The following is an 18,172-nucleotide window of genomic DNA, read 5'->3' as shown; positions in this document are numbered from 1 at the left end:
TTTTTTTTTTTTTTTGAGCTGGCTCATTCCTCTCTCTGTGCACTTCCGCACACCTGGCACAGTTACCTCTGAGCCTTTGTGGGTCTCCTGGAGTGGAGTTTGGCCCTAAATGGACACTTTGATGTCTGCTCCAGGTGTGGGTCCTATAGAGAGTTTTGGTTTGGCCTGTTTGTTCTGGATGTGTGATCTCTTAGGCCAAGAGAACCCTGGAGTCAGGAGCCCTATTTGGGGCCTAGAGTAGTTGGTGTTGAAGAACACATCCATCCCTTTGGCCCTGGGGTGTGTTTTCTCAGACTACTGAATTAAAGTGACATTACCCCGAGAGACCTGTCCAGCCAGCTGGGTGGGAGGTTCTGGCAATCCTGGGCTCTGCCTTCAGCCTCTGGGACCCAGAGAGGGGCTGAGCTCGAGACCCCAACAACACTGAGACCTGAGGCAGAACATCCACCCAGAGAGGATGTGGTATATTTGGGGGTGTTCATATACCACAAGTCCAGGTTGGTCTTGACATTTTGGCGATGGGTGCGGATTCTTCTCACCCCAGAGGCCTGGGAGGCCAGCAGATGGAGCAAGGACTGGTGTCTCGGTACTCAGTAGGCCCTGCTGGTCATGCCTGATGCTAGGCACAGGTTAGCTCTCTTTTCTGCTGAGCCATAGGGGTAGGGCTTGAACAAGGTGTGTGAGGACAACAGTATTGGCTCTTAAGAGCTGGGCATGGCTTGTGCTGACGCAAGATAATGGAATGACAATGACTTTCTGAGAGCTTTGTCCTGGGAGGGCGAGAGTGGCTGGGCTGTCCCTGGCACCACACAGATGCTCCTGCCCAGCATAGCAGTTCCCACATTTGGCCAGGGAGGCAAAGGTTCAGTTAGGGAGTGGACAGTTCTGGAATACTGACCAGCGAGGCCAGCAGGAAGGATGAAGCCAGATGGGTGGCTCCTGGGTGTTGGTTCCTGTCTGTCCTTACAAGCCTGTTGGCCTAGGCCTTCATTCTTGTGGCCAAGCGGGTCAAGGTCAGCCATGGCCCATCCTTTCTGGGAGCCCCTCCCAAAGATCAGTGGCCCATGGCCCTGTCCCAGTAAGTGTGAAGGGTGACATAATCCTGTCCTCTTTGGCAGGGCCTGGGGTGGGGGAGAATTTGTTACTCAGTGGATAAGTCTGTCTGCAGATGGTGGTGGCTTGGGGCCCAGTTGTACCTACCATCAACTGGAGAAAACGCGGGGCTCCCCGCAGGTGTCTGGGGCAGGATGGGGTGGATGGGACCTGTGTGCACAGTGGGACCCACAGAGACACTGTCAGTCTCCCAAAGGTAGCTGGCCACCCCCTCAGGAACACCCTTGGCTGGGAGATGACAGGCCACTTGCTCAGGACATTGCCTGTTAGCATCTGCCAAAGGGCCTCAACTTGAGTGTCAGCATCTGGGACTCAGGCATCCTGAGCTTGTGCGCTGGCCAGTGGCCTGACTGGACCCTTTGTCCAGCTGTGCTATAAACACCTGCCTGGTGCCTGGCCCCCTTCCCTCATTCCCTCGCCCCAACCATGAAGAGCAAACACTTCCAGGGGTGTTTACTCATGACGTCATGTAACCACTGCCTCTGTCTAATTCCAGTGCAGTTTTATCACCATGAAGGGAAACTCCACTCATTAAATAATCTCCTCTTCCACTGCCCCTGCAAATTTGCCTCTTCTGAGGGCTTCCTGTAGTCATTCATGCCTTGGAGTATCTGTTCTGTAGCTCAGTATGGTATTTTCTTTTTTTCTTTCTTTTAAAGATTTATTTATTATTTGTTATGTATACAGTGTTCTGCCCACATTTCTGCCTGCCGGCCAGAAAAAAACAACAGATCTCATTACAAATGGTTGTAAGTCACTGTGGTTGTTGGGAATTGAACTCAGGACTTCTGGAAGAACAATCAGTGCTCTTAACCTCTGAGCCGTCTTTCCAGCCCCTCAGTATGGTATTTTTCATTCGTAACTTTACCCCTCCTTGTGGATGAGCAGTGTTCCCTTAGATACGCCTGCCACGCCATTGTGTGTTGCATCTGTGAACAGTTTAGCATTCTGTCTGTCGTCTGTCTCTGTGTGTGCGTGTCTGCGTCTGCTTGTGCATGCACCCATTCCACAGCGCTCATGTAGAGGTCAGAGAGCCAGTTCTCTGCCTTGTGAGTTGCAGAGATGGCTCATGGGGGTTGGTGGCGGGTGCCTTCACCCCTGCTGGTGTGAGGATGCCCCCTGAGCAGGCTGCGGCCTTGGGTGGTTGAAGAGGGAAGGTGTCAGAGGACTCACTGTCCATACCCAGGTGAGGCACGGGGGAGGTTCTTGGAGGGAGAAGTTCAGCAAAGGTCTTACTTGTTCATCTGGCCATCCAGAGGTGTTTCAGAAAAGGGTCAGTGCATAGCGCTGTCCCCTCTGTGAAGTGGGGGTTCCGGGCTGCCTCGCACTCTTGCCGGGAACGTATGGGGGTTTAAAACCGAAACCAGGTACAATAGAGTCTTACAGTGCAGCCTTCCTGCACCAGCTCAGTCTCCAGTGCTTGGAAGTCACATGGATGCATTCGCTGGTTCCTCAAAATTCAAAATAGAACAGCTCACATTCGAGTGTCTGTCCAAATCCGTCTCGCTGGGCATGGTGATTTATGCCTGAATCACACTATTCAAGAGCACGAGGCAGGGGAGTCGGTGAATCTGAAGGCAGACTGTGTATAAGAGAGGGCCCAAGGGGAAGAGGTGCGGGGAGAAGGGGAGAGCCAGCCTAAGCTCGCAACAGCGCCTGCATACCCGTGTTCACACCGTGGTATTCACACCAGCCAGCCAGAAACAATCACTCAAATGCCTATAGATAAAAGACTCCCTGTGCTGAGCCCAGAGACGGCTCAGCAGTTGAGAGCACACATGCTGCTCTTCCAGAGGACTGAGTCCAACATCACATCTGGCATCTCACAGCTGCCAGCGGGGATCTGATGTCCTCCTCTGGCCTTCTTTTGGCTCCTGTACTCAGGCACACATACCCATACACAGACACACATGCATACATATAATTAAAAATAAGTGTCTTAAAAACTAAAATCATATGAATTGAGGTTTTTTAAAAAAAAAAAGACTAAATGTTCATTAAAGGAATATCGTCGGCCTTTAAAAGGCCATTCTATAGCATGGATGAACCTTAAGGACACTGCTCTGGATGAAACAGGCCAAAAGTCAGAGATCATCCACCCCTGCTTATCCAAGGATCTTAGACAGAATGAACATTGCCTGAGACTGGTAGGAGACTGGTCAGGGCAGTGTGGAGTGTCCTTACAAGGTACGAAGCCCAACCCTCATTACCTGTGCTAAAATGCTAAATTTTACCGCACGTTGTTCTAAAGGCGGAAGTGGTCAGGAGCTGCTGCGCCTTGGGCTGTGCAGGTTCAGGACGCGTCTGGTGATGTGGGTGATGATACGACATTGGGTCTGCGAAGGGCTCCGGTCACTCACAGTCCTGAAGACCTAGGGCTGGGATCACAAAGGCAACCCTGCCTGGGTGGAGGGTCTACCTCCCAATCAGGCAGGCAGGTGGATAGGGAGGCTCCCCCAGTGGGAAGGGTCACAGGGGTTTGCCAGAAGAGCTTCCAGAGCCCTGGGGGAGGCTGGGGCTCTACTGTGTTCTTGTTATTTCTCAAGCAGGGCCCCTGGCAGGCTGAGTGTTTAGTTTGGTTTGAGTTTCTGCTATGAACCTTGATGTATGTAGAAGGGCCACCTGGGGCTGAGGCAAGCCTTCCTTGACTGGGGGTGATTAGAGAGGGTTGGGGGACAGCCCTTCCTCCTCTCACCGCTCAGGAGAGAGGTGGGGGCAGGGCGAAGTGGGTCTCAGACAGATGGAAGCAATTTTCAGTCACGTGGAGGAGGCCTGAACCGCTGCCCGGCAAAGCAGGGCCCCTTGTCCTTCTCCAGGAAGCGGCCCCAAAGCCACAGGTTCTGGGGCCAGATGTTGCGCCGTCTTTGTTTATTTAAAGATGCTAGAAACCGAGAAGAGTGTTTCTGAGTGGGGAGCTGGCACTCTGGAAGCCTTGGGGAGAAAGGACTATGGCCCTGACCTGCACTGGGGATGCTTCTGATGGGAGGCACTAGCCCCTAGGGCCTGCCTGTGTCATTGTTTGGGGACACACACATGTGGACTCTCTGGAAGCTCCTGGTGTGTTTACAAGGTTCTCTTGTTTAGTGCCTCCCGCCCCCCAATGCCAGGAAATGAGGTGACTGAACCCTATGGAGGCAGAGAAACAGGAAGCGATTGATGCAGTAGAGCCACTGCCTTTGGGGTGGTCCTGTGCCTCCTTCCTGGAGCTGGCTTTACAAGCCTTCTCCTGTCCTTCCTGCCACTCAAGCTTAGGGAGCCCGGCTTTGCTCCTGGTGGCCACGCCAATAGAATGGAGAGAAAAGCCAAAAGTCCAGAGATGGCCAGGGCTGAGTTCGCTGAGGATGTAGGTGTCAAGTCAGCTTGAGTTTAGTGTTTCCCCTGGAGGTGGGGGGACAGTGTAACCAAGGCCTGCACAAGTCTGTGTGGTAATTACTGGCCCACCTTCCTGCTGCTTCCTGGGCCTGCTCACTTGAGAGGAGAGCTCTGCTGGGAGGTGGCAGGGGATGGGGAGTGCCTCCTGAGCTCAGGTCCCCAGCAAGCACCTTTGGTTGCCCCTCACTTCTGAGGAAAGATGTGTGCTTATGCATTGAGTTCCTCTTTCCATGCAGTGCGCCCCAGGGTCAGAGTTGGGGAACCCTTCCCTGGAGGTGGGGCAGGGCACAACACAGAGTGGAAAAAAAAAACCGACTTGGTTGGAGAAGGGAAGGGGACTTGGGAGAAGCTGGTGTCCCGTCTGTGTTGTCCATGTTTGGGGGACTGGACCAAGGGGTCTTAAGTTGAGAGTGCTGACATTTTCCGTGCAAGAGGCGACTTTAAGACTTTTTCAGGCCAGGCGGTGGTGGCGCACGCCTTTAATCCCAGCACTCGGGAGGCAGAGGCAGGTGGATCTCTGTGAGTTCGAGGCCAGCCTGGTCTACAAGAGCTAGTTCCAGGACAGGAACCAAAAGCTATGGAGAAACCCTGTCTCGAAAATCAAAAAAAAAAAAAAAAAAAAAAAAAGACTTTTTCAACAATGCAACATCTACACCTCGGCAGCCCCACAGCCACCCGGGTGGTTGCGGTTCAGAGCGGCACCTGAAGGATTCTCTCAGCATAGCAGTTCGGTGTACTATAAGCCTCTTGTTCAACCAGACCTGGGTGAACCGGCCTTGCACGTCCTTGCTGGGTGGGCACACCTAGCGTCTCCAGGGGCCACTGTCTGAATCGTCCCCCAGGCCTGGGCTCCGACCATGCTGACCTGCTGAAGGAAGCTGGGGTTTTCAGTTAATCCACAGACCTCCTAACCAAACTGACCTTTACCTGAGAGTGAGGGGCACTTGGTGTCCAGCCTGTCCTGCTTCAGGACTGTATCGGCCAGGTGCTTGGGAGTAGAGACACTCCCCAGTGAGGGTGTGTCAGGTCTGGAAAAGGCAGATAAAGATCAGACCACCCCTCCCATGACTGCTTGTGGTCACCTGCTGGACTGGGAAGGACTCTGGGTTGCACAGGTACTGCAGGCCATCTGAGCAGGCATGAAGGGTGTGCAGAGAGCTCCCCGTTGGCAAAGCTAGCAGAGATAGCCCCGAGGGACAGGTGGCTGAGGGGCGATGGCCTATTGGATGGAACCCTACAGGGGACTTCACTTCTGAGGTGTCCCACAGGACTTTCTTGTGCAAGTTGCTAAGCTCTGCAGCCTTGGTTTCCCCCTCCTGCCTGCACGTCCCATTCTAATGACTTTTTCCCTCTGCAGGCTCCGAGGTGGCTCCCAGCTGTGTTGGCGACATGGCTGACAGCCCTAGAGATGCCATGCTCAAGCAAGCTCCCGTGTCCCGGAACGAGAAGGCCCCCGTGGACTTCGGCTACGTGGGGATCGACTCTATCCTGGAGCAGATGCGCAGGAAGGCCATGAAACAGGGCTTCGAGTTCAACATCATGGTGGTCGGTGAGTGTCACAGGCCCTCTGTCCGCCACGAGCCCATCTTGCCATTCGAGGCCCTGCAGCTCTCAAACTGTGTTCCCAGCTGGGTGGGGGTAGCCCATGACTTTAATCCTAGCACTTGGGAGGCAGAGACAGGCAGATCTCTGTGAGTTTGAGGCCAGCCTGGTCTACAGAGCTAGTTCCAGGACACCCTCCAAAGCTACAGAGAAACCCTGTCTCGAAAAACCAAACGAACAAACTGTGTACCCCACTATAAAGTGGGGAGATAACTTTCATCTAATGACAACTGGGATGAAATACCAGATATGGGTGTGTGTGCTGGGAGAAGGAACCGTATCCACCAGCGACTCCTCAGAGCGCCTGCTACCTGTGTTAGCAATCTCACTAGGCAGTTGTAAGCCTTCTGTGACCAGTAACAGTGGCGTCCACATCTGAGTTGTGTTGAGTGTTCGCTGGTTATTGCCCTAAGCCCTGGCCTCTGGGCCGGAGTGGGACTCAGCTCTCATGTCCAGGCCTGGCTAGAGGCTTCTTGGAGGTTCATCTAAGCTTCCACCCAGGAAGTGGGGTCTAGTAGCCATCTTCTTTCTCCTGTGGCCTTGGAGAGCTCGAAGTCACCAGTGGTAGGTCGATAATTAGTGTCACCTGAGTGGGTTGTGTCCAGCAAGCTCAGAAGTCCCTCGGACCCCACACATGAGAACTCACAGAGATCTTACCACCTGTCTTTGCCTCTCGAGTCCTGGGGTTAAAGACATGCACCACCACACCTGGCCTATGGTCCGGTTTTTCATTCTTAGAAGAGGGCTTTGCTCAGAACAGGGTAGATGCCAGGGTGGCATCTGGGTAAAAACTTCCCATAGGCTGACGTCCTAAACCGAGTAGAGTCTGGTGGTTCTCCCATGGCAGGGCGTCTGTCTGTCTGGGGAACTGTGTCTATGTGTGTCTCCTCTGCCCTGGTTCACAGACAACCTACACCTGTCTTTGGGGCTGTCAGCTTCTTCTGTCTTGGTGTCTCTTCCTGCTTTGGGTGGCTTCTCTAGGACTAGGACGGAGCTGGGCCAAGTTAAACCAGGGCCCAGAGCCCCACACTGTGGGTTTAAACTCAACCCTGGACTTCTACTGAGGAGGTGACGGCCCAGGTGGGGCTATCTAAGGATGTTGTGAGGCCAGGGGTCTCAGTGGAACGTAGCCATGAGCTATGCTCTTGGAGAGCCTGCCAACCGGCCTCTCCTTCTCTCCCCAGGGCAGAGTGGCCTTGGGAAGTCCACCTTAATCAACACCCTCTTCAAGTCCAAGATCAGCCGGAAGTCCGTGCAGCCCACTTCAGAGGAACGCATCCCCAAGACGATCGAAATCAAGTCCATTACCCACGGTCAGTTCCATGGAAGTGAGGGCTGAGACTGGGCGTATGAACCCACTTTTCCCAGAGTGTAGGGTCAAGGGTGTCCCACTAGAGATGTCACCATGCCCCCTCTAGGAACATTGAGACTCTGAGTAGGAACAGTCTGGGCCCCACCAGGCTGAGGCACCATCCAGACTTCTTTACTAGAGGTCGGTTTCTCCCTGGTATAACCTCTGCTGCCATCATAGCCCATCCTGGGACACCCAAGGCTGGTCAGGCAACCTGAGGGCTTGAGTGATTCCTCTGACGTAGGGTGCTGTGGTTTATGCAGATATTGAGGAGAAGGGGGTCCGGATGAAGCTGACGGTGATTGACACGCCAGGCTTTGGAGACCATATCAACAATGAAAATTGGTAGGTGACCTCAAAGAACCTTCCTTCAGGTGGAAAAGCTCCCGGGGCTTCAGGATCTCAGATACCACTTGAGCTCAGACACCCAGATAAGATCGCTCCAAACCCTAAAGCCACGCCTTTAGGGTCTAACATTCCAGATCAAAATGGGGTCACCTGGGAATCACACCCTCCCACCCCAGGACAAAGATCAGCATGGGGAGTTTGGGCAGAACAGTCTAAGATAAGGCTGGCTTCTCTTCGCTACAGCCAACGGTTCCTGTGTGAAGTCAGATGGGTGTCAAGCCAGCTGTGGGTGGGGTCTTCGGGGGCTTAGAGAGGACATGCCCCCGCATGGGCACTGGCTCAGCTAACCCGGGTCTCCATGCAGCTGGCAGCCTATTATGAAGTTCATCAATGACCAGTATGAGAAATACCTGCAGGAGGAGGTCAACATCAACAGGAAGAAGCGCATCCCCGACACACGCGTCCACTGCTGCCTTTACTTCATCCCGGCCACTGGCCACTCGTACGTCCCATTCGGGGCCCTTGGTCTCGGTGGTGGGAGCCCCCGTGTCTAACACTGCTGCGGCTACATGCAGGATTCTGTCCACCCAGCCCTTGGGCACAGCGAGGGGGATGGGGGGGCATGGGACACGACGCTGAGTTGGGGCTGTGTCGGCAGCCCTTATGTGGGTGTCTGTGTCCATAGAGGGTCTGTGACCTCTGCACTGGGTGGCTCCCTGCCCATTCTGCCTTCTCTTTGTCCAGAAAGCTGAGGACTGGGTAGGCCCCAGTCTAGAATCTGGTAGACAGCCTCTGCAGATGGAATGAGACTCTCGGGCTGTGTGTGTGTGTGAGTGTGTGTGTGTGTGTGTGTGTGTGTGTGTGTGTGTGTGTGCGTGCAACCCTAGCAGTCACATGACCATCCATGCCTAGGGATAGCTCTTACCTCCTGGGCCCCTGAGGAACATGGCTGTGTGAGACACAGAAAACAGTGAATGTCCTCTGTCTTCTGTGCCACAACCTATCCTTGCCAACAGTGCTCCCGGGGCATCTGAGGTGTGGGAGCACCAGGTGCCTTTCAGAGTCTCCCTACCCCAGGGCAGGCGAACTCTGGCTGGTCTCAGTGACCAGGGTTCTTGACTCCCTGTGAATCGCATCTGTCCCCAGTACATAGGTTCCTCTCCCTGCTGGACACCCTTGTCACTTGTCCTGACTCTTTGTAGGCCGGTCCCTGTGGAGGCAGCAGGAGCTGGCCATGGCTCGTTGAGGGCTCCCAAGTTTGGTGCCTCCTGGCCACAGCTGCTGGAGGCTGTATACTCTAGGCTGTTCCAGGCTCCTCCCAGGCTTAGACTTGGAGGGCATCTTTCATCTTGCACCCTGTCTAGATGGCATGGGGTTCACTGGGGCCTGGTTGGAAAAATGCAAATATGGGTGTCTGAGCTTGCCAGTAGTGACTGTCTCTTGTGGGGCCAACAAGAGCCCATTCATGGCAGGGGTGCCATAGGCCTCCTCACCTAGGGCTGGCTCATTTGGGGTTCTGCAGCTTCTCTAAGCACAACCTGGGGCAAGTCCAAGATGACAGCAGGAGATAGGACTGACGTGGCTTCAGTAGGGAGAGCCGAGGGTGCTTCCCCAGTGATGACCCTCTGGGCTAGGGTCCCAGCTGGGCACCTCGCCTAGTTTTCTTCCCCTGACGCTCAGTCCCCGGGGACAGCAGTGGCTTCTAGCCATCTTTGCTCAGACTTCTGCCTGCAGCTTCACTTCCCACAGGCTGTCTGGGCCTGACAATACCGCTATGGAGAAAATGCAGTTTCAACAGGAAAATGATGCCCACTCTGGGTTCTGCCAGCCTCCTCCCCGCAGCCTCCTCCCCGCAGCCTCCTCCCTGCTCCTGTATCAGACCCTGGCTCTCTGGAGCCAAGCTGAGCTGGGGAACAGTCAGCCTGTCCCAGGGCCCATAGCTTCTGGACACCGTCTCCCCTTCTCCCTGACACTGGGAGCCCTAAGGCATGACTGTGAGCCAAGTCACTCTTTGGGCAGAGTCCAGGGCCAGTTGGGCTCTGACAGTGGCGGATGAGGGGACTTAGAGCCAGCTTGGCTCCAGCTTTCCAACCTCAACTCAATAGGGGAAGTGTTCACCCTGCACCCTTCCAGAACCCAACCGTGCCCCTTTACCGATGTGGCCTCCACTTTGATCCCTGAGACAGGGGACCCAAAAGCTGCGTCTCATTTTACTGTTCTGTCTCAGGCTTAGGCCCCTGGACATTGAATTCATGAAGCGCCTGAGCAAGGTGGTCAACATCGTCCCAGTCATCGCCAAGGCTGACACATTGACCCTGGAGGAGAGGGTCTACTTCAAACAACGGGTAGGATGCACAGCCTCTACTCAGCCCCCTCTCCCTCGAGGACTGCCTGGACACGTGATAGGGCCAACAGGGGACTATCCAGCTCAGGGGATACGTGATAGTCACCCTTCAGCCCTTCACAGTGTGTGTTCAGCCTTGGGGGACCCCCAGCCTGGCACCCCCATTTCCAGCAGCCTCAGGTTTGGAGTAGACTAAGGAGAGGCAAATGTCTGGGGGCTGTCGGACCCAGCACACTTGGGTTTTATCAGGTGGGAAGGAAAACCAAAAGGGCAAGTTTACCTCAGTGGCTCCCTCCCTCTCTGCCATGGTCGAGGCCACCGCTGGCTGGGTGACAGGGGTGTTCCTGTGGGCATCTGCAGTGTGACGAGTCCTGGGCTATACTTCAGAACCTCCTGGCAGCTCCAGCCTTAAATCCAATTCCAGAGGCTCCCAGGGCCTCCATTCCAGGTCATGTGTCAGGGATTTTCCCAGCATGCATAGAGGAGGGTAGTCAGACAGGGATGCGTCTGCTGGAGACTAGAAGGCTCTCCAGTGTATGAGAGCCTGGATCTGCTTGGGCAAATGAGACAGCTGTGCCCTGGGATGTCCTCTGTCAACGGCCACCCACCGGGGTTGTCATGAATGTGGGAAGCATCTCAGCAGGCAGGTACCCCCTGAGCTGCAGGAGGGGACCATGCTGGTCCTTAGAGGGTTCTAGGAAAGAGGACTCAGCAACCCTGAGGTTTGTTTGTTTTTTTTTCCGGGGTTGGGGGGAAGAGTGACGAGCTACACAGGAAACACGGGGAGAGATTCTCAGGACAGAGATTGCAGGGCCCCTTGGCCAGGCGGGTCCCTTCTTGATACAGAGGCACCAGGACTGGAGTGTCTGCGCGAGATGCAGCTCGGTTGGCAGAGAGCTTGCCTAGCAGAGAGAAGGCTCATGGCCCGAGCTTCAGTACCACATAAAACTGGGCATGGTGGCACAAACCTGTAACACCCACACTTGGCAGGTAGAGGTAGGAGGCTCAGGAGTTCACGATCACCCCTGATTCCACAGCCAGGTCAAGGACAGCCTGAGCTGGAGACTTTGTCTCCCAAAGGGGTGAGTGTGGGACTGGAGAGATGGCTCGGGGGTTAAGAGCACTTGCTGCTCTCACAGAGGACCTGGGCTCTATTCCCAGCACTCACACGGTAGCGCAAACCAGTTCCAGGGGATTCAACGTGCCCTCTTCTGGCTTCTATGGACAGTAGGCATGCATGTGGTGTGTGTGCATACACGCAGGCAAAACACTGAAATAAAAATAAAACGAATCTTTTTAGGAAATTAGACGTTTTCAGCGCAGGGCCACTCCGAGCTAGCCTCTGTAGGGTTCATGACTCAGGCACCTGGTGGCTGATAGCCTGATTCAGGGACCACACCCCTGTGCTCCCCAGATTACGGCAGACCTACTCTCCAATGGCATTGATGTGTACCCCCAGAAGGAGTTTGACGAGGATTCAGAGGACCGACTGGTGAATGAGAAGTTCCGGGTGAGCGGGTCAACGGGATGCTGGGGGTGGGGGCAGCGGTGGGTGGGATGGCTTTAAACCATGGGGGCGTAGCCTCCGAGCTGGAAAAGGATGGGGGTCCATACGTCCACCCCTGGTCCTCTCCAGCCAAGGCCTGCAGTTCTCCAGGTTCAGATCCTGGGGTCACGTGATTAACACACTCTTCCACCTCTTCTCCAGGAGATGATCCCGTTTGCCGTGGTGGGCAGCGACCACGAGTATCAAGTCAATGGCAAGAGGATCCTGGGAAGGAAGACCAAGTGGGGGACCATTGAAGGTACTGGCTGCTGTGCTGCCCGTGTGCTGACCTGTAGTTTAGCTTGGGCCCTCATCCACTGCACCGTGGGTCTCTGCTTCTTCTTGTCTTGTAAGGACAATGGCTGTGAGGTGCACCTGAGTTCCTTGAACGTAACTACTTTGTCATAGACTTAGTCACTCTGTCCCAAGTACTAAGGGCTAGGACTCTGGTCTTCTCTGGGGTCCAGGTCAGCACCTCGGTGGGACGGTCCCATGGTCTTTCTTTGCCTTTCTTTCGGCTCTTCCATCCTCGTTAGAAAGGACAGAGCTGCCTGGAAGATGAAAACCCAGTTTGTTCCTTGTGACTGGTGTAGTCAAAAGGCCCCACAGAGGAGGGAAAGTTGAAGCTTTGTGAGCTGGGGTGAGCCTCGGTCTGCACACTTTATCAATGAGGAATACGTCCTATGGCCTAGTTGACGGCCTAGGTGACATAAAAATGTTCCAGATGATTAGGGCTCTTCTTTTGGTTGGTTTTGGGCTCACTCTGTAGTTCTCAGAGTTCTGCCTTGCTGGGACGTCCACACCGCACCAGGCAGGCCGGAGCTCTTTGGGGAGTTATTTTCTCTAAGAATCCTGTAATAGTGTTTCCTGGCTCTGGGCATGGAGGCACCCAGCTCAGGACTGACCCCCACCCTTTAGTGGATTATCATTTAACCCTTTCAGCTCTCTGGGTCCCTTTCTTCACTCTCTGTGCAGAGAGGAATTAAAATTAGCCTTCTTTACGCTGCGACTCTTCAACACAGTTCTTCACGTTGTGGTGACCCCGACCATACAATTATCTTCATAACTAACTTTGCTACTGTTATGAATCATAATGTAAATATCTGTGTCTCCTGATGGTCTTGGGTGACCCCTGTGAAAGGGTCACTGGACCACCAAAGGTTTGTGAGCCCACATGTTGAGAACCACTGAATTAGAGGGACAAGCTCCATGGGCTGAGGGGCTTGGCTAGCACTGAGTTCCATCTCTGCACCACATGAGCCAGGTTTGCTGGTCCCCACCTGGGATCTTAGCATTTGAGAAGCGGAGGCAGGAGGATCAGGGATTCGATACCATCTGTCCTCCAGCGAGGGCAAGGGAGAAAAAGTGCAGCCTTGCCCTGGAGCCCCTAGAGTTAGGAGTTGTTACCTGGTCTTACTGAGGTGAGGCATTGAAGAGAACCCGTCTGCCCTTCCCGCCCACCGCCCTCGCCCCGTTCCTTTGCATACTGTGCCCTCCATGTGAGTCTGCCAGGTAGGGTGCCATGGGGATATTTTCCAAATATGCCCTGGGTATTTTATGTGCTTATGGCTTTCTGTAGCACCCCCCCCCCCCCGCCCCATGCACACACGGACTATGCCACAGAGGTGACCCTAGGGCTACGTTATTCCGCAGCTCCCTTTCCCTTAGTCCCTCCTTCCTGTCTCTGCTCGTCCTCCCTGCATCTTTCCACAAATAATGCAAGGCATGGTTGGCATGAGGAAAGTATAGGGTAAGATCCCCTGGGGATCTGAGAATGGTATTGGCTATTGGCACATCTCTTCTGTCCCCTGGTGGTCAGCGTGGGTACTGCAGACACCCAATATGAAATCAGGAAGTTAGCCAGGTTTACTGCCAGATTACTGCCCACAGCTGAGGGTCCACGTGGCCTTTGTGAACCTATAAAGCTGCTCCCCCCGGTGGTGGCTCCCACATGCAGCAGCCTTCCTGTGAGGACCTCTGGGGACTTATCAGAACATGGTGGGAGTTCCTGTCAGAAACACACACACCCTGTGAGTTAATCACTGAACAGGCCGTATCCAACTGTGCCCACTTCTTACCCCCTCCTTGGTGTACACCATCCAAAGTGCCTGTTACATCCTTGGAAGCTGGCCAGACTGCTGCCTGAGGACGGAAAGTTGCTTTGTTCCTTGAGCATAATGTACCCGACAGCCTCACAAAGTCAAATTACACCGCCGTTGGCGCATTTGGTCCTTTTGTGCCCCCCAAGGCATGAACCAGGCCATTCTCCCACTTAAATTTCTTTTTACATTTATTTACTAATGTGCTTGTTTTATTGGGGGACACTGTATCATGTACATTGTCTTGTACACTCCAGAACACACATGTGGAGGTCAGAGGACAACTGGCAAGAGTCGGTTCTCTCCTTCTACCCTGTGGTTCTGGGAGTCAAGCTCAGGTGTTGGGCTTGGCAGCAAATGCCCGTATCCGCTGAGCCATTAACTCATTTTATTGGGAAACTGGGTCAGAGAAGCCAAGATTCACCCAGGCCTGGAGTGTAAGGAATGATGGGTTTACTTTGGCTCACAGTTCCAGGGTGCAGCCTGTCAGGATTGGGGAGTCATGATAACTCGACAAGAGGCATTTGGTCACCTGGTACCCACAGTCAGGAAGCAGCCGTGAATGACTGTGGGAACTTCGCTCAGTTTCTCCTTTCATTCAGCCAGAAAGCCTCAGCCAGTGGTATGCTGCTGCCCACATTCAGGGCAGGTCGTCCCTCAGCTGAACCTCTCTGGATGCACCCTCATAGACACGCTAGAGGTGTGTCTCCCAGGCGACTCCAGAACTAGCTGGGTAACTGTCAGTCACAGGCCCCCTTTCTTCCCCTGCCCACTTTTGGGTGGGACTTTCTGGAGGTTGTTGCCATTACTGGATAGGAGAAGAGAAACTTCCTCCTCAAAAGACATTGAGCATCTTTCTCTTTCCCTCAGTTGAGAATACCACTCACTGTGAATTCGCCTACCTGCGGGATCTCCTCATTAGGTAAGTCAGCCATCAGCTCTGAGGGCCCCTTGCAAGGACCAGATCTGGGGTTTGGTGGTGGTAGACGGGTGGGCAGAGGCCCCACCCTGCTGGCAGCTGCATATTGTCAGCCCTGCCCTCAGGGACCCATTGCCTAAAGCAGAAAACAAAGCAAAACCCTCTTGGGAATGAATGAAGAAAAGGGGTTCTTCCTGGCCTTATGAGGTCACCAGGATAGAGGGGGCTGAATTCTGGCGCCTTGTGGTCTAAGCCTGCTGGGTTCAGCTATAGATACTAAGGGCACAGCCTGGGCTATATATGTCTTAAAACCTACAAAAGAAAAATATCATAATGAAAGCTATTATTTTGTATAATTAAAATATATCAGTAGGGAAAAATAAGATGCAGAACAAGGGACCTGAGGTGGGGGTTCCAAGAACAAGCCTTACCACCTTTGGGACTCCCTGCCAACTTCCCTTTCCAAAGTAAAGGGGAGTGGTAGAGCTTGCCTGGCAGGCACACCTACAAAAAAGAAACTAGGAAAAAAAAAAAAAAAAAAAAGCTCCGGGATGGCAGGGTGACAGCTCTGGGGACTCTGGGGACTGTGGTCACCTGCTGCCTCCTGCTGGCCACAGCCTGAATTTCTGTCTTGGACCACAAATACCGGAGTCCTGCCCACTGGTGGGGACCTTGGGACCTTTCAAGTTTGTGCTCAGCTTCTCCCTGACTAGCCACAGCATGGGCACAGAGAGGAGGAGGCATAGGTTAGGTTAGAATGACAGGCCCCAGAGGGTCTGGAGTCACCGGAGAGCAGGCTCTGCCTGGTCCTGCAGTGCATACTCCGTCAGCCTGCACCCTCGAAGGGCCGGGAGAGGCGGGGAGGAGAGGTGGTTGTGACCCCAGGCAGGCTAAGTGCTCACCCCCATGCTGGCCGCGTTCCCTGCAGGACACACATGCAGAACATTAAGGACATCACCAGCAGCATCCACTTCGAAGCCTACCGTGTGAAACGCCTCAACGAGGGCAACAGCGCCATGGCCAACGGGGTCGAGGAGAAGGAGCCGGAAGCCCAGGAGATGTAGACGCCATCCCGCCCCTGGACCCCACCCCCAAATCTTCTCATCCTCCCTGGCCCACCCACCTACCCTGTCTTATTTTATATAATTGTCTCCTTTTGTCACCCGCCTCCTTCTCTTTCCATGCGCTACCCAGTAACAAGAGAGGGCTTATCTCCCAAGTGTGCTCTTATTGGCTGCAGCAGGAGGGTGGGCGGGACTACAGCCTGAGCTTGCCTCCGTGCCCCATTCTCTCGGCGCTGGGAAGGCTAGAACCAGCTCAGCTCCTGAGGGCTTAGAAGATCTGTGTGTCCATCCCCATTCTGAGTTTTGAGCTGACGTCCGTGGGGAACGGGTCCTAGGGGTTGCGGAGGAGCCCATTAAGCCACAAGTTCCCATGGCCACAGCCTCAGAAGCAGGCTGCACCAGGGGAGGATGAGTAGCCAGGTCGTCCTGGAGCAGCCCCTCCCTCAGCTGCCTGCTCCCCACGGAAACTATAGACACCCACAACCAAAGTTGCCAATCTCTTAGACATAGTGACAACCGTGGCCCTTCTCCCTCAAGCTTGTCCCAGAGCAGAAAGTGCCTTGATCCACAAGAGCCAGTCACCTCTTCCCAGTTGTCCCTTTGGGTGAAAAGCAAGGACATGCTGGAGAGAGGGAGTTCTTTTCTCCCTCCCCTTGATCTCCCCCGCCCCGCCCCGCTCCGCCCCGTGCTGTAGACTCTGCTGAGACACCGGGCTCTAATTATCAAACCGAAACCTGAACGTTGCGCCCCGTCCCCACTCCCAATCTTAGAAAAGTCATCCCAGACCCAAGGAGCTGAGGGAGGGAGCCTCGGAAGAGGGCCAGGGAAGGTCTATCTGTTTGGCCCTGGGTTTGGCTCTGGTTACATTGTTACCCAGTTGCCTCGCCCCACCTCCCCACACATACTGCCCAGGCTCAAACCTGGATTCAGTGACCGCTGGGTGGGAACCAGGAAAATCTGACCATTTTGCTGTCCATATGTGCCTAACCCTGTGTCCCCGAACCCATTGGACTACCCCCCGCGGACTTCAGAGCACAGGGCAAGACTTCATGCAAAGCCAGGCTCCCTCGTCTTCTCTCCGAGGGAACCGTTAGGGACCAGCCATGCACAGCTGACCAAAGCCATGCCCTTTCTGCTTGCCTGCCATCTTTGTCCTGTCCCTGGGAGGAGTTTGGTGGGTGTAGACAGATTGGACCCGCTTGGGGAAGGCACCTCCATAGACCCCGGGCTAGCTTCTTGCGGCCTAGAAGTGCGGTGGGAGGGGTGGGGTGCAGACAGATGAGGGGTGCTCTTTGTTCCCTGTATTGAGCGTCTACTCCCCCACCCAAACGTGGAAGGCCCCCTCATCAAACCCTGCAGCCGAACAGTTCGCATGCCAGCTTGCCAAGTTCTTTTGCCAAAATCAGGACTTTGAAGGAAATCTCCAGCATGCTGGACCCAGGGCACCTTGGCCTTCCCCAGCTCCAGTGTCCCTGGGGACTTAGCAGCAGCCCAGTGCCACCAGGGTGGGTGACATCGTGCCTCTGTAACCAGCCACTGAAAACTGTTCGTCTCACCAGGCTGCTCCATGTGGCCTTTCGCTGGGGGCCTCCAGGGAGGGGGGGGTGGTCTCTTTTTGTATAAATAACTAAGTGTTGAAATAAATGTTTCAAATACAAACTGGCTCATTCGGGAGTGGCAATGGGTTCTCTTGCCTCAGGCTTGTCCCGTCCATTAACAGGTGGATGGATGCTCCTTCCGGAAGAGATGGGCTATGTGGGACCCCGAATTCAAACCTGCAGAATCAGTGGCTCAGAGGTGACAAGAGCTCTCCCAGAAGACTCAGTTAACACCCATTCAGGTGATTCACAACCGCCTATAACCCAGCCACAGAGGGATCTGGCGCCCTCTCCTGGCCTCTGATGGTACCCGTACACATGTGGCAGACACACAGACCCCATATACACATTAACACAAATCTAAATGTTATGTCAGGCCCTATGAACAATAATGTTATTTGAAGAGCACTAAACCATTTGTGGTTCTAATTGGGGGCCTGGTTGAGACAACTGGGATGACAAGAGGGGAGGAACCATGATCCCAGCCCCTCTCCGTGTGTGTGTGTGTGTGTGTGTGTGTGTGTGTGTGTGTGTGTGTTTATGTGTGCATGCGCACAGTCTAATGTCCTGCAGCTCCTGGGACAAATGACCACAAATGAGGCCACCTAGAACAAAGAAGTCTACATTCCTGTAGTTCTGGAAGCCCCTGACCAAGTGCCATGACCTTGCTCCATCCACCGTCTTGAGGATAGAGTCCTCTGCCTTTACCTGTTCCTGGAGACTGCCTTGCTCCAGGCTCTGCCTCTGTCTTCACATACTCCTTCTTGTATGTCTTGAGAGATGCTCTCCTCAGATGGAGGGGCACTTCGGCCCAGG

The 18,172-nt window shown here is 54.3% G+C and overlaps 1 protein-coding gene across 6 annotated transcripts in view; it reads left to right on the top strand.

Moving 5' to 3' along the window:
• Positions 1–17,422, top strand: part of Septin9 (septin 9) — a 161,414-nt gene extending 143,992 nt beyond the window's left edge. For all 6 annotated transcript variants that reach the window (XM_041635759.1, XM_041635762.1, XM_041635761.1 and 3 more), the window contains 9 exons: positions 5,843–6,034; positions 7,272–7,400; positions 7,702–7,783; positions 8,151–8,288; positions 10,014–10,131; positions 11,545–11,640; positions 11,839–11,935; positions 14,646–14,697; positions 15,623–17,422. In XM_041635759.1, coding sequence (XP_041491693.1) covers positions 5,843–6,034; positions 7,272–7,400; positions 7,702–7,783; positions 8,151–8,288; positions 10,014–10,131; positions 11,545–11,640; positions 11,839–11,935; positions 14,646–14,697; positions 15,623–15,758 — 1,040 coding nt within the window. In that variant the 3' untranslated portion in view covers positions 15,759–17,422. The remainder of the gene's footprint in view (positions 1–5,842; positions 6,035–7,271; positions 7,401–7,701; positions 7,784–8,150; positions 8,289–10,013; positions 10,132–11,544; positions 11,641–11,838; positions 11,936–14,645; positions 14,698–15,622) is intronic.
• The last annotated feature ends 750 nt before the right edge of the window (positions 17,423–18,172 follow it).

This window comes from Microtus oregoni, unplaced genomic scaffold (assembly GCF_018167655.1).
Source record: "Microtus oregoni isolate MIOR12 unplaced genomic scaffold, Mior012 000048F_ref0000485, whole genome shotgun sequence".
Classification (NCBI taxonomy): domain Eukaryota; kingdom Metazoa; phylum Chordata; class Mammalia; order Rodentia; family Cricetidae; genus Microtus; species Microtus oregoni.
This window is presented reverse-complemented; position numbering and strand designations above follow the sequence as displayed.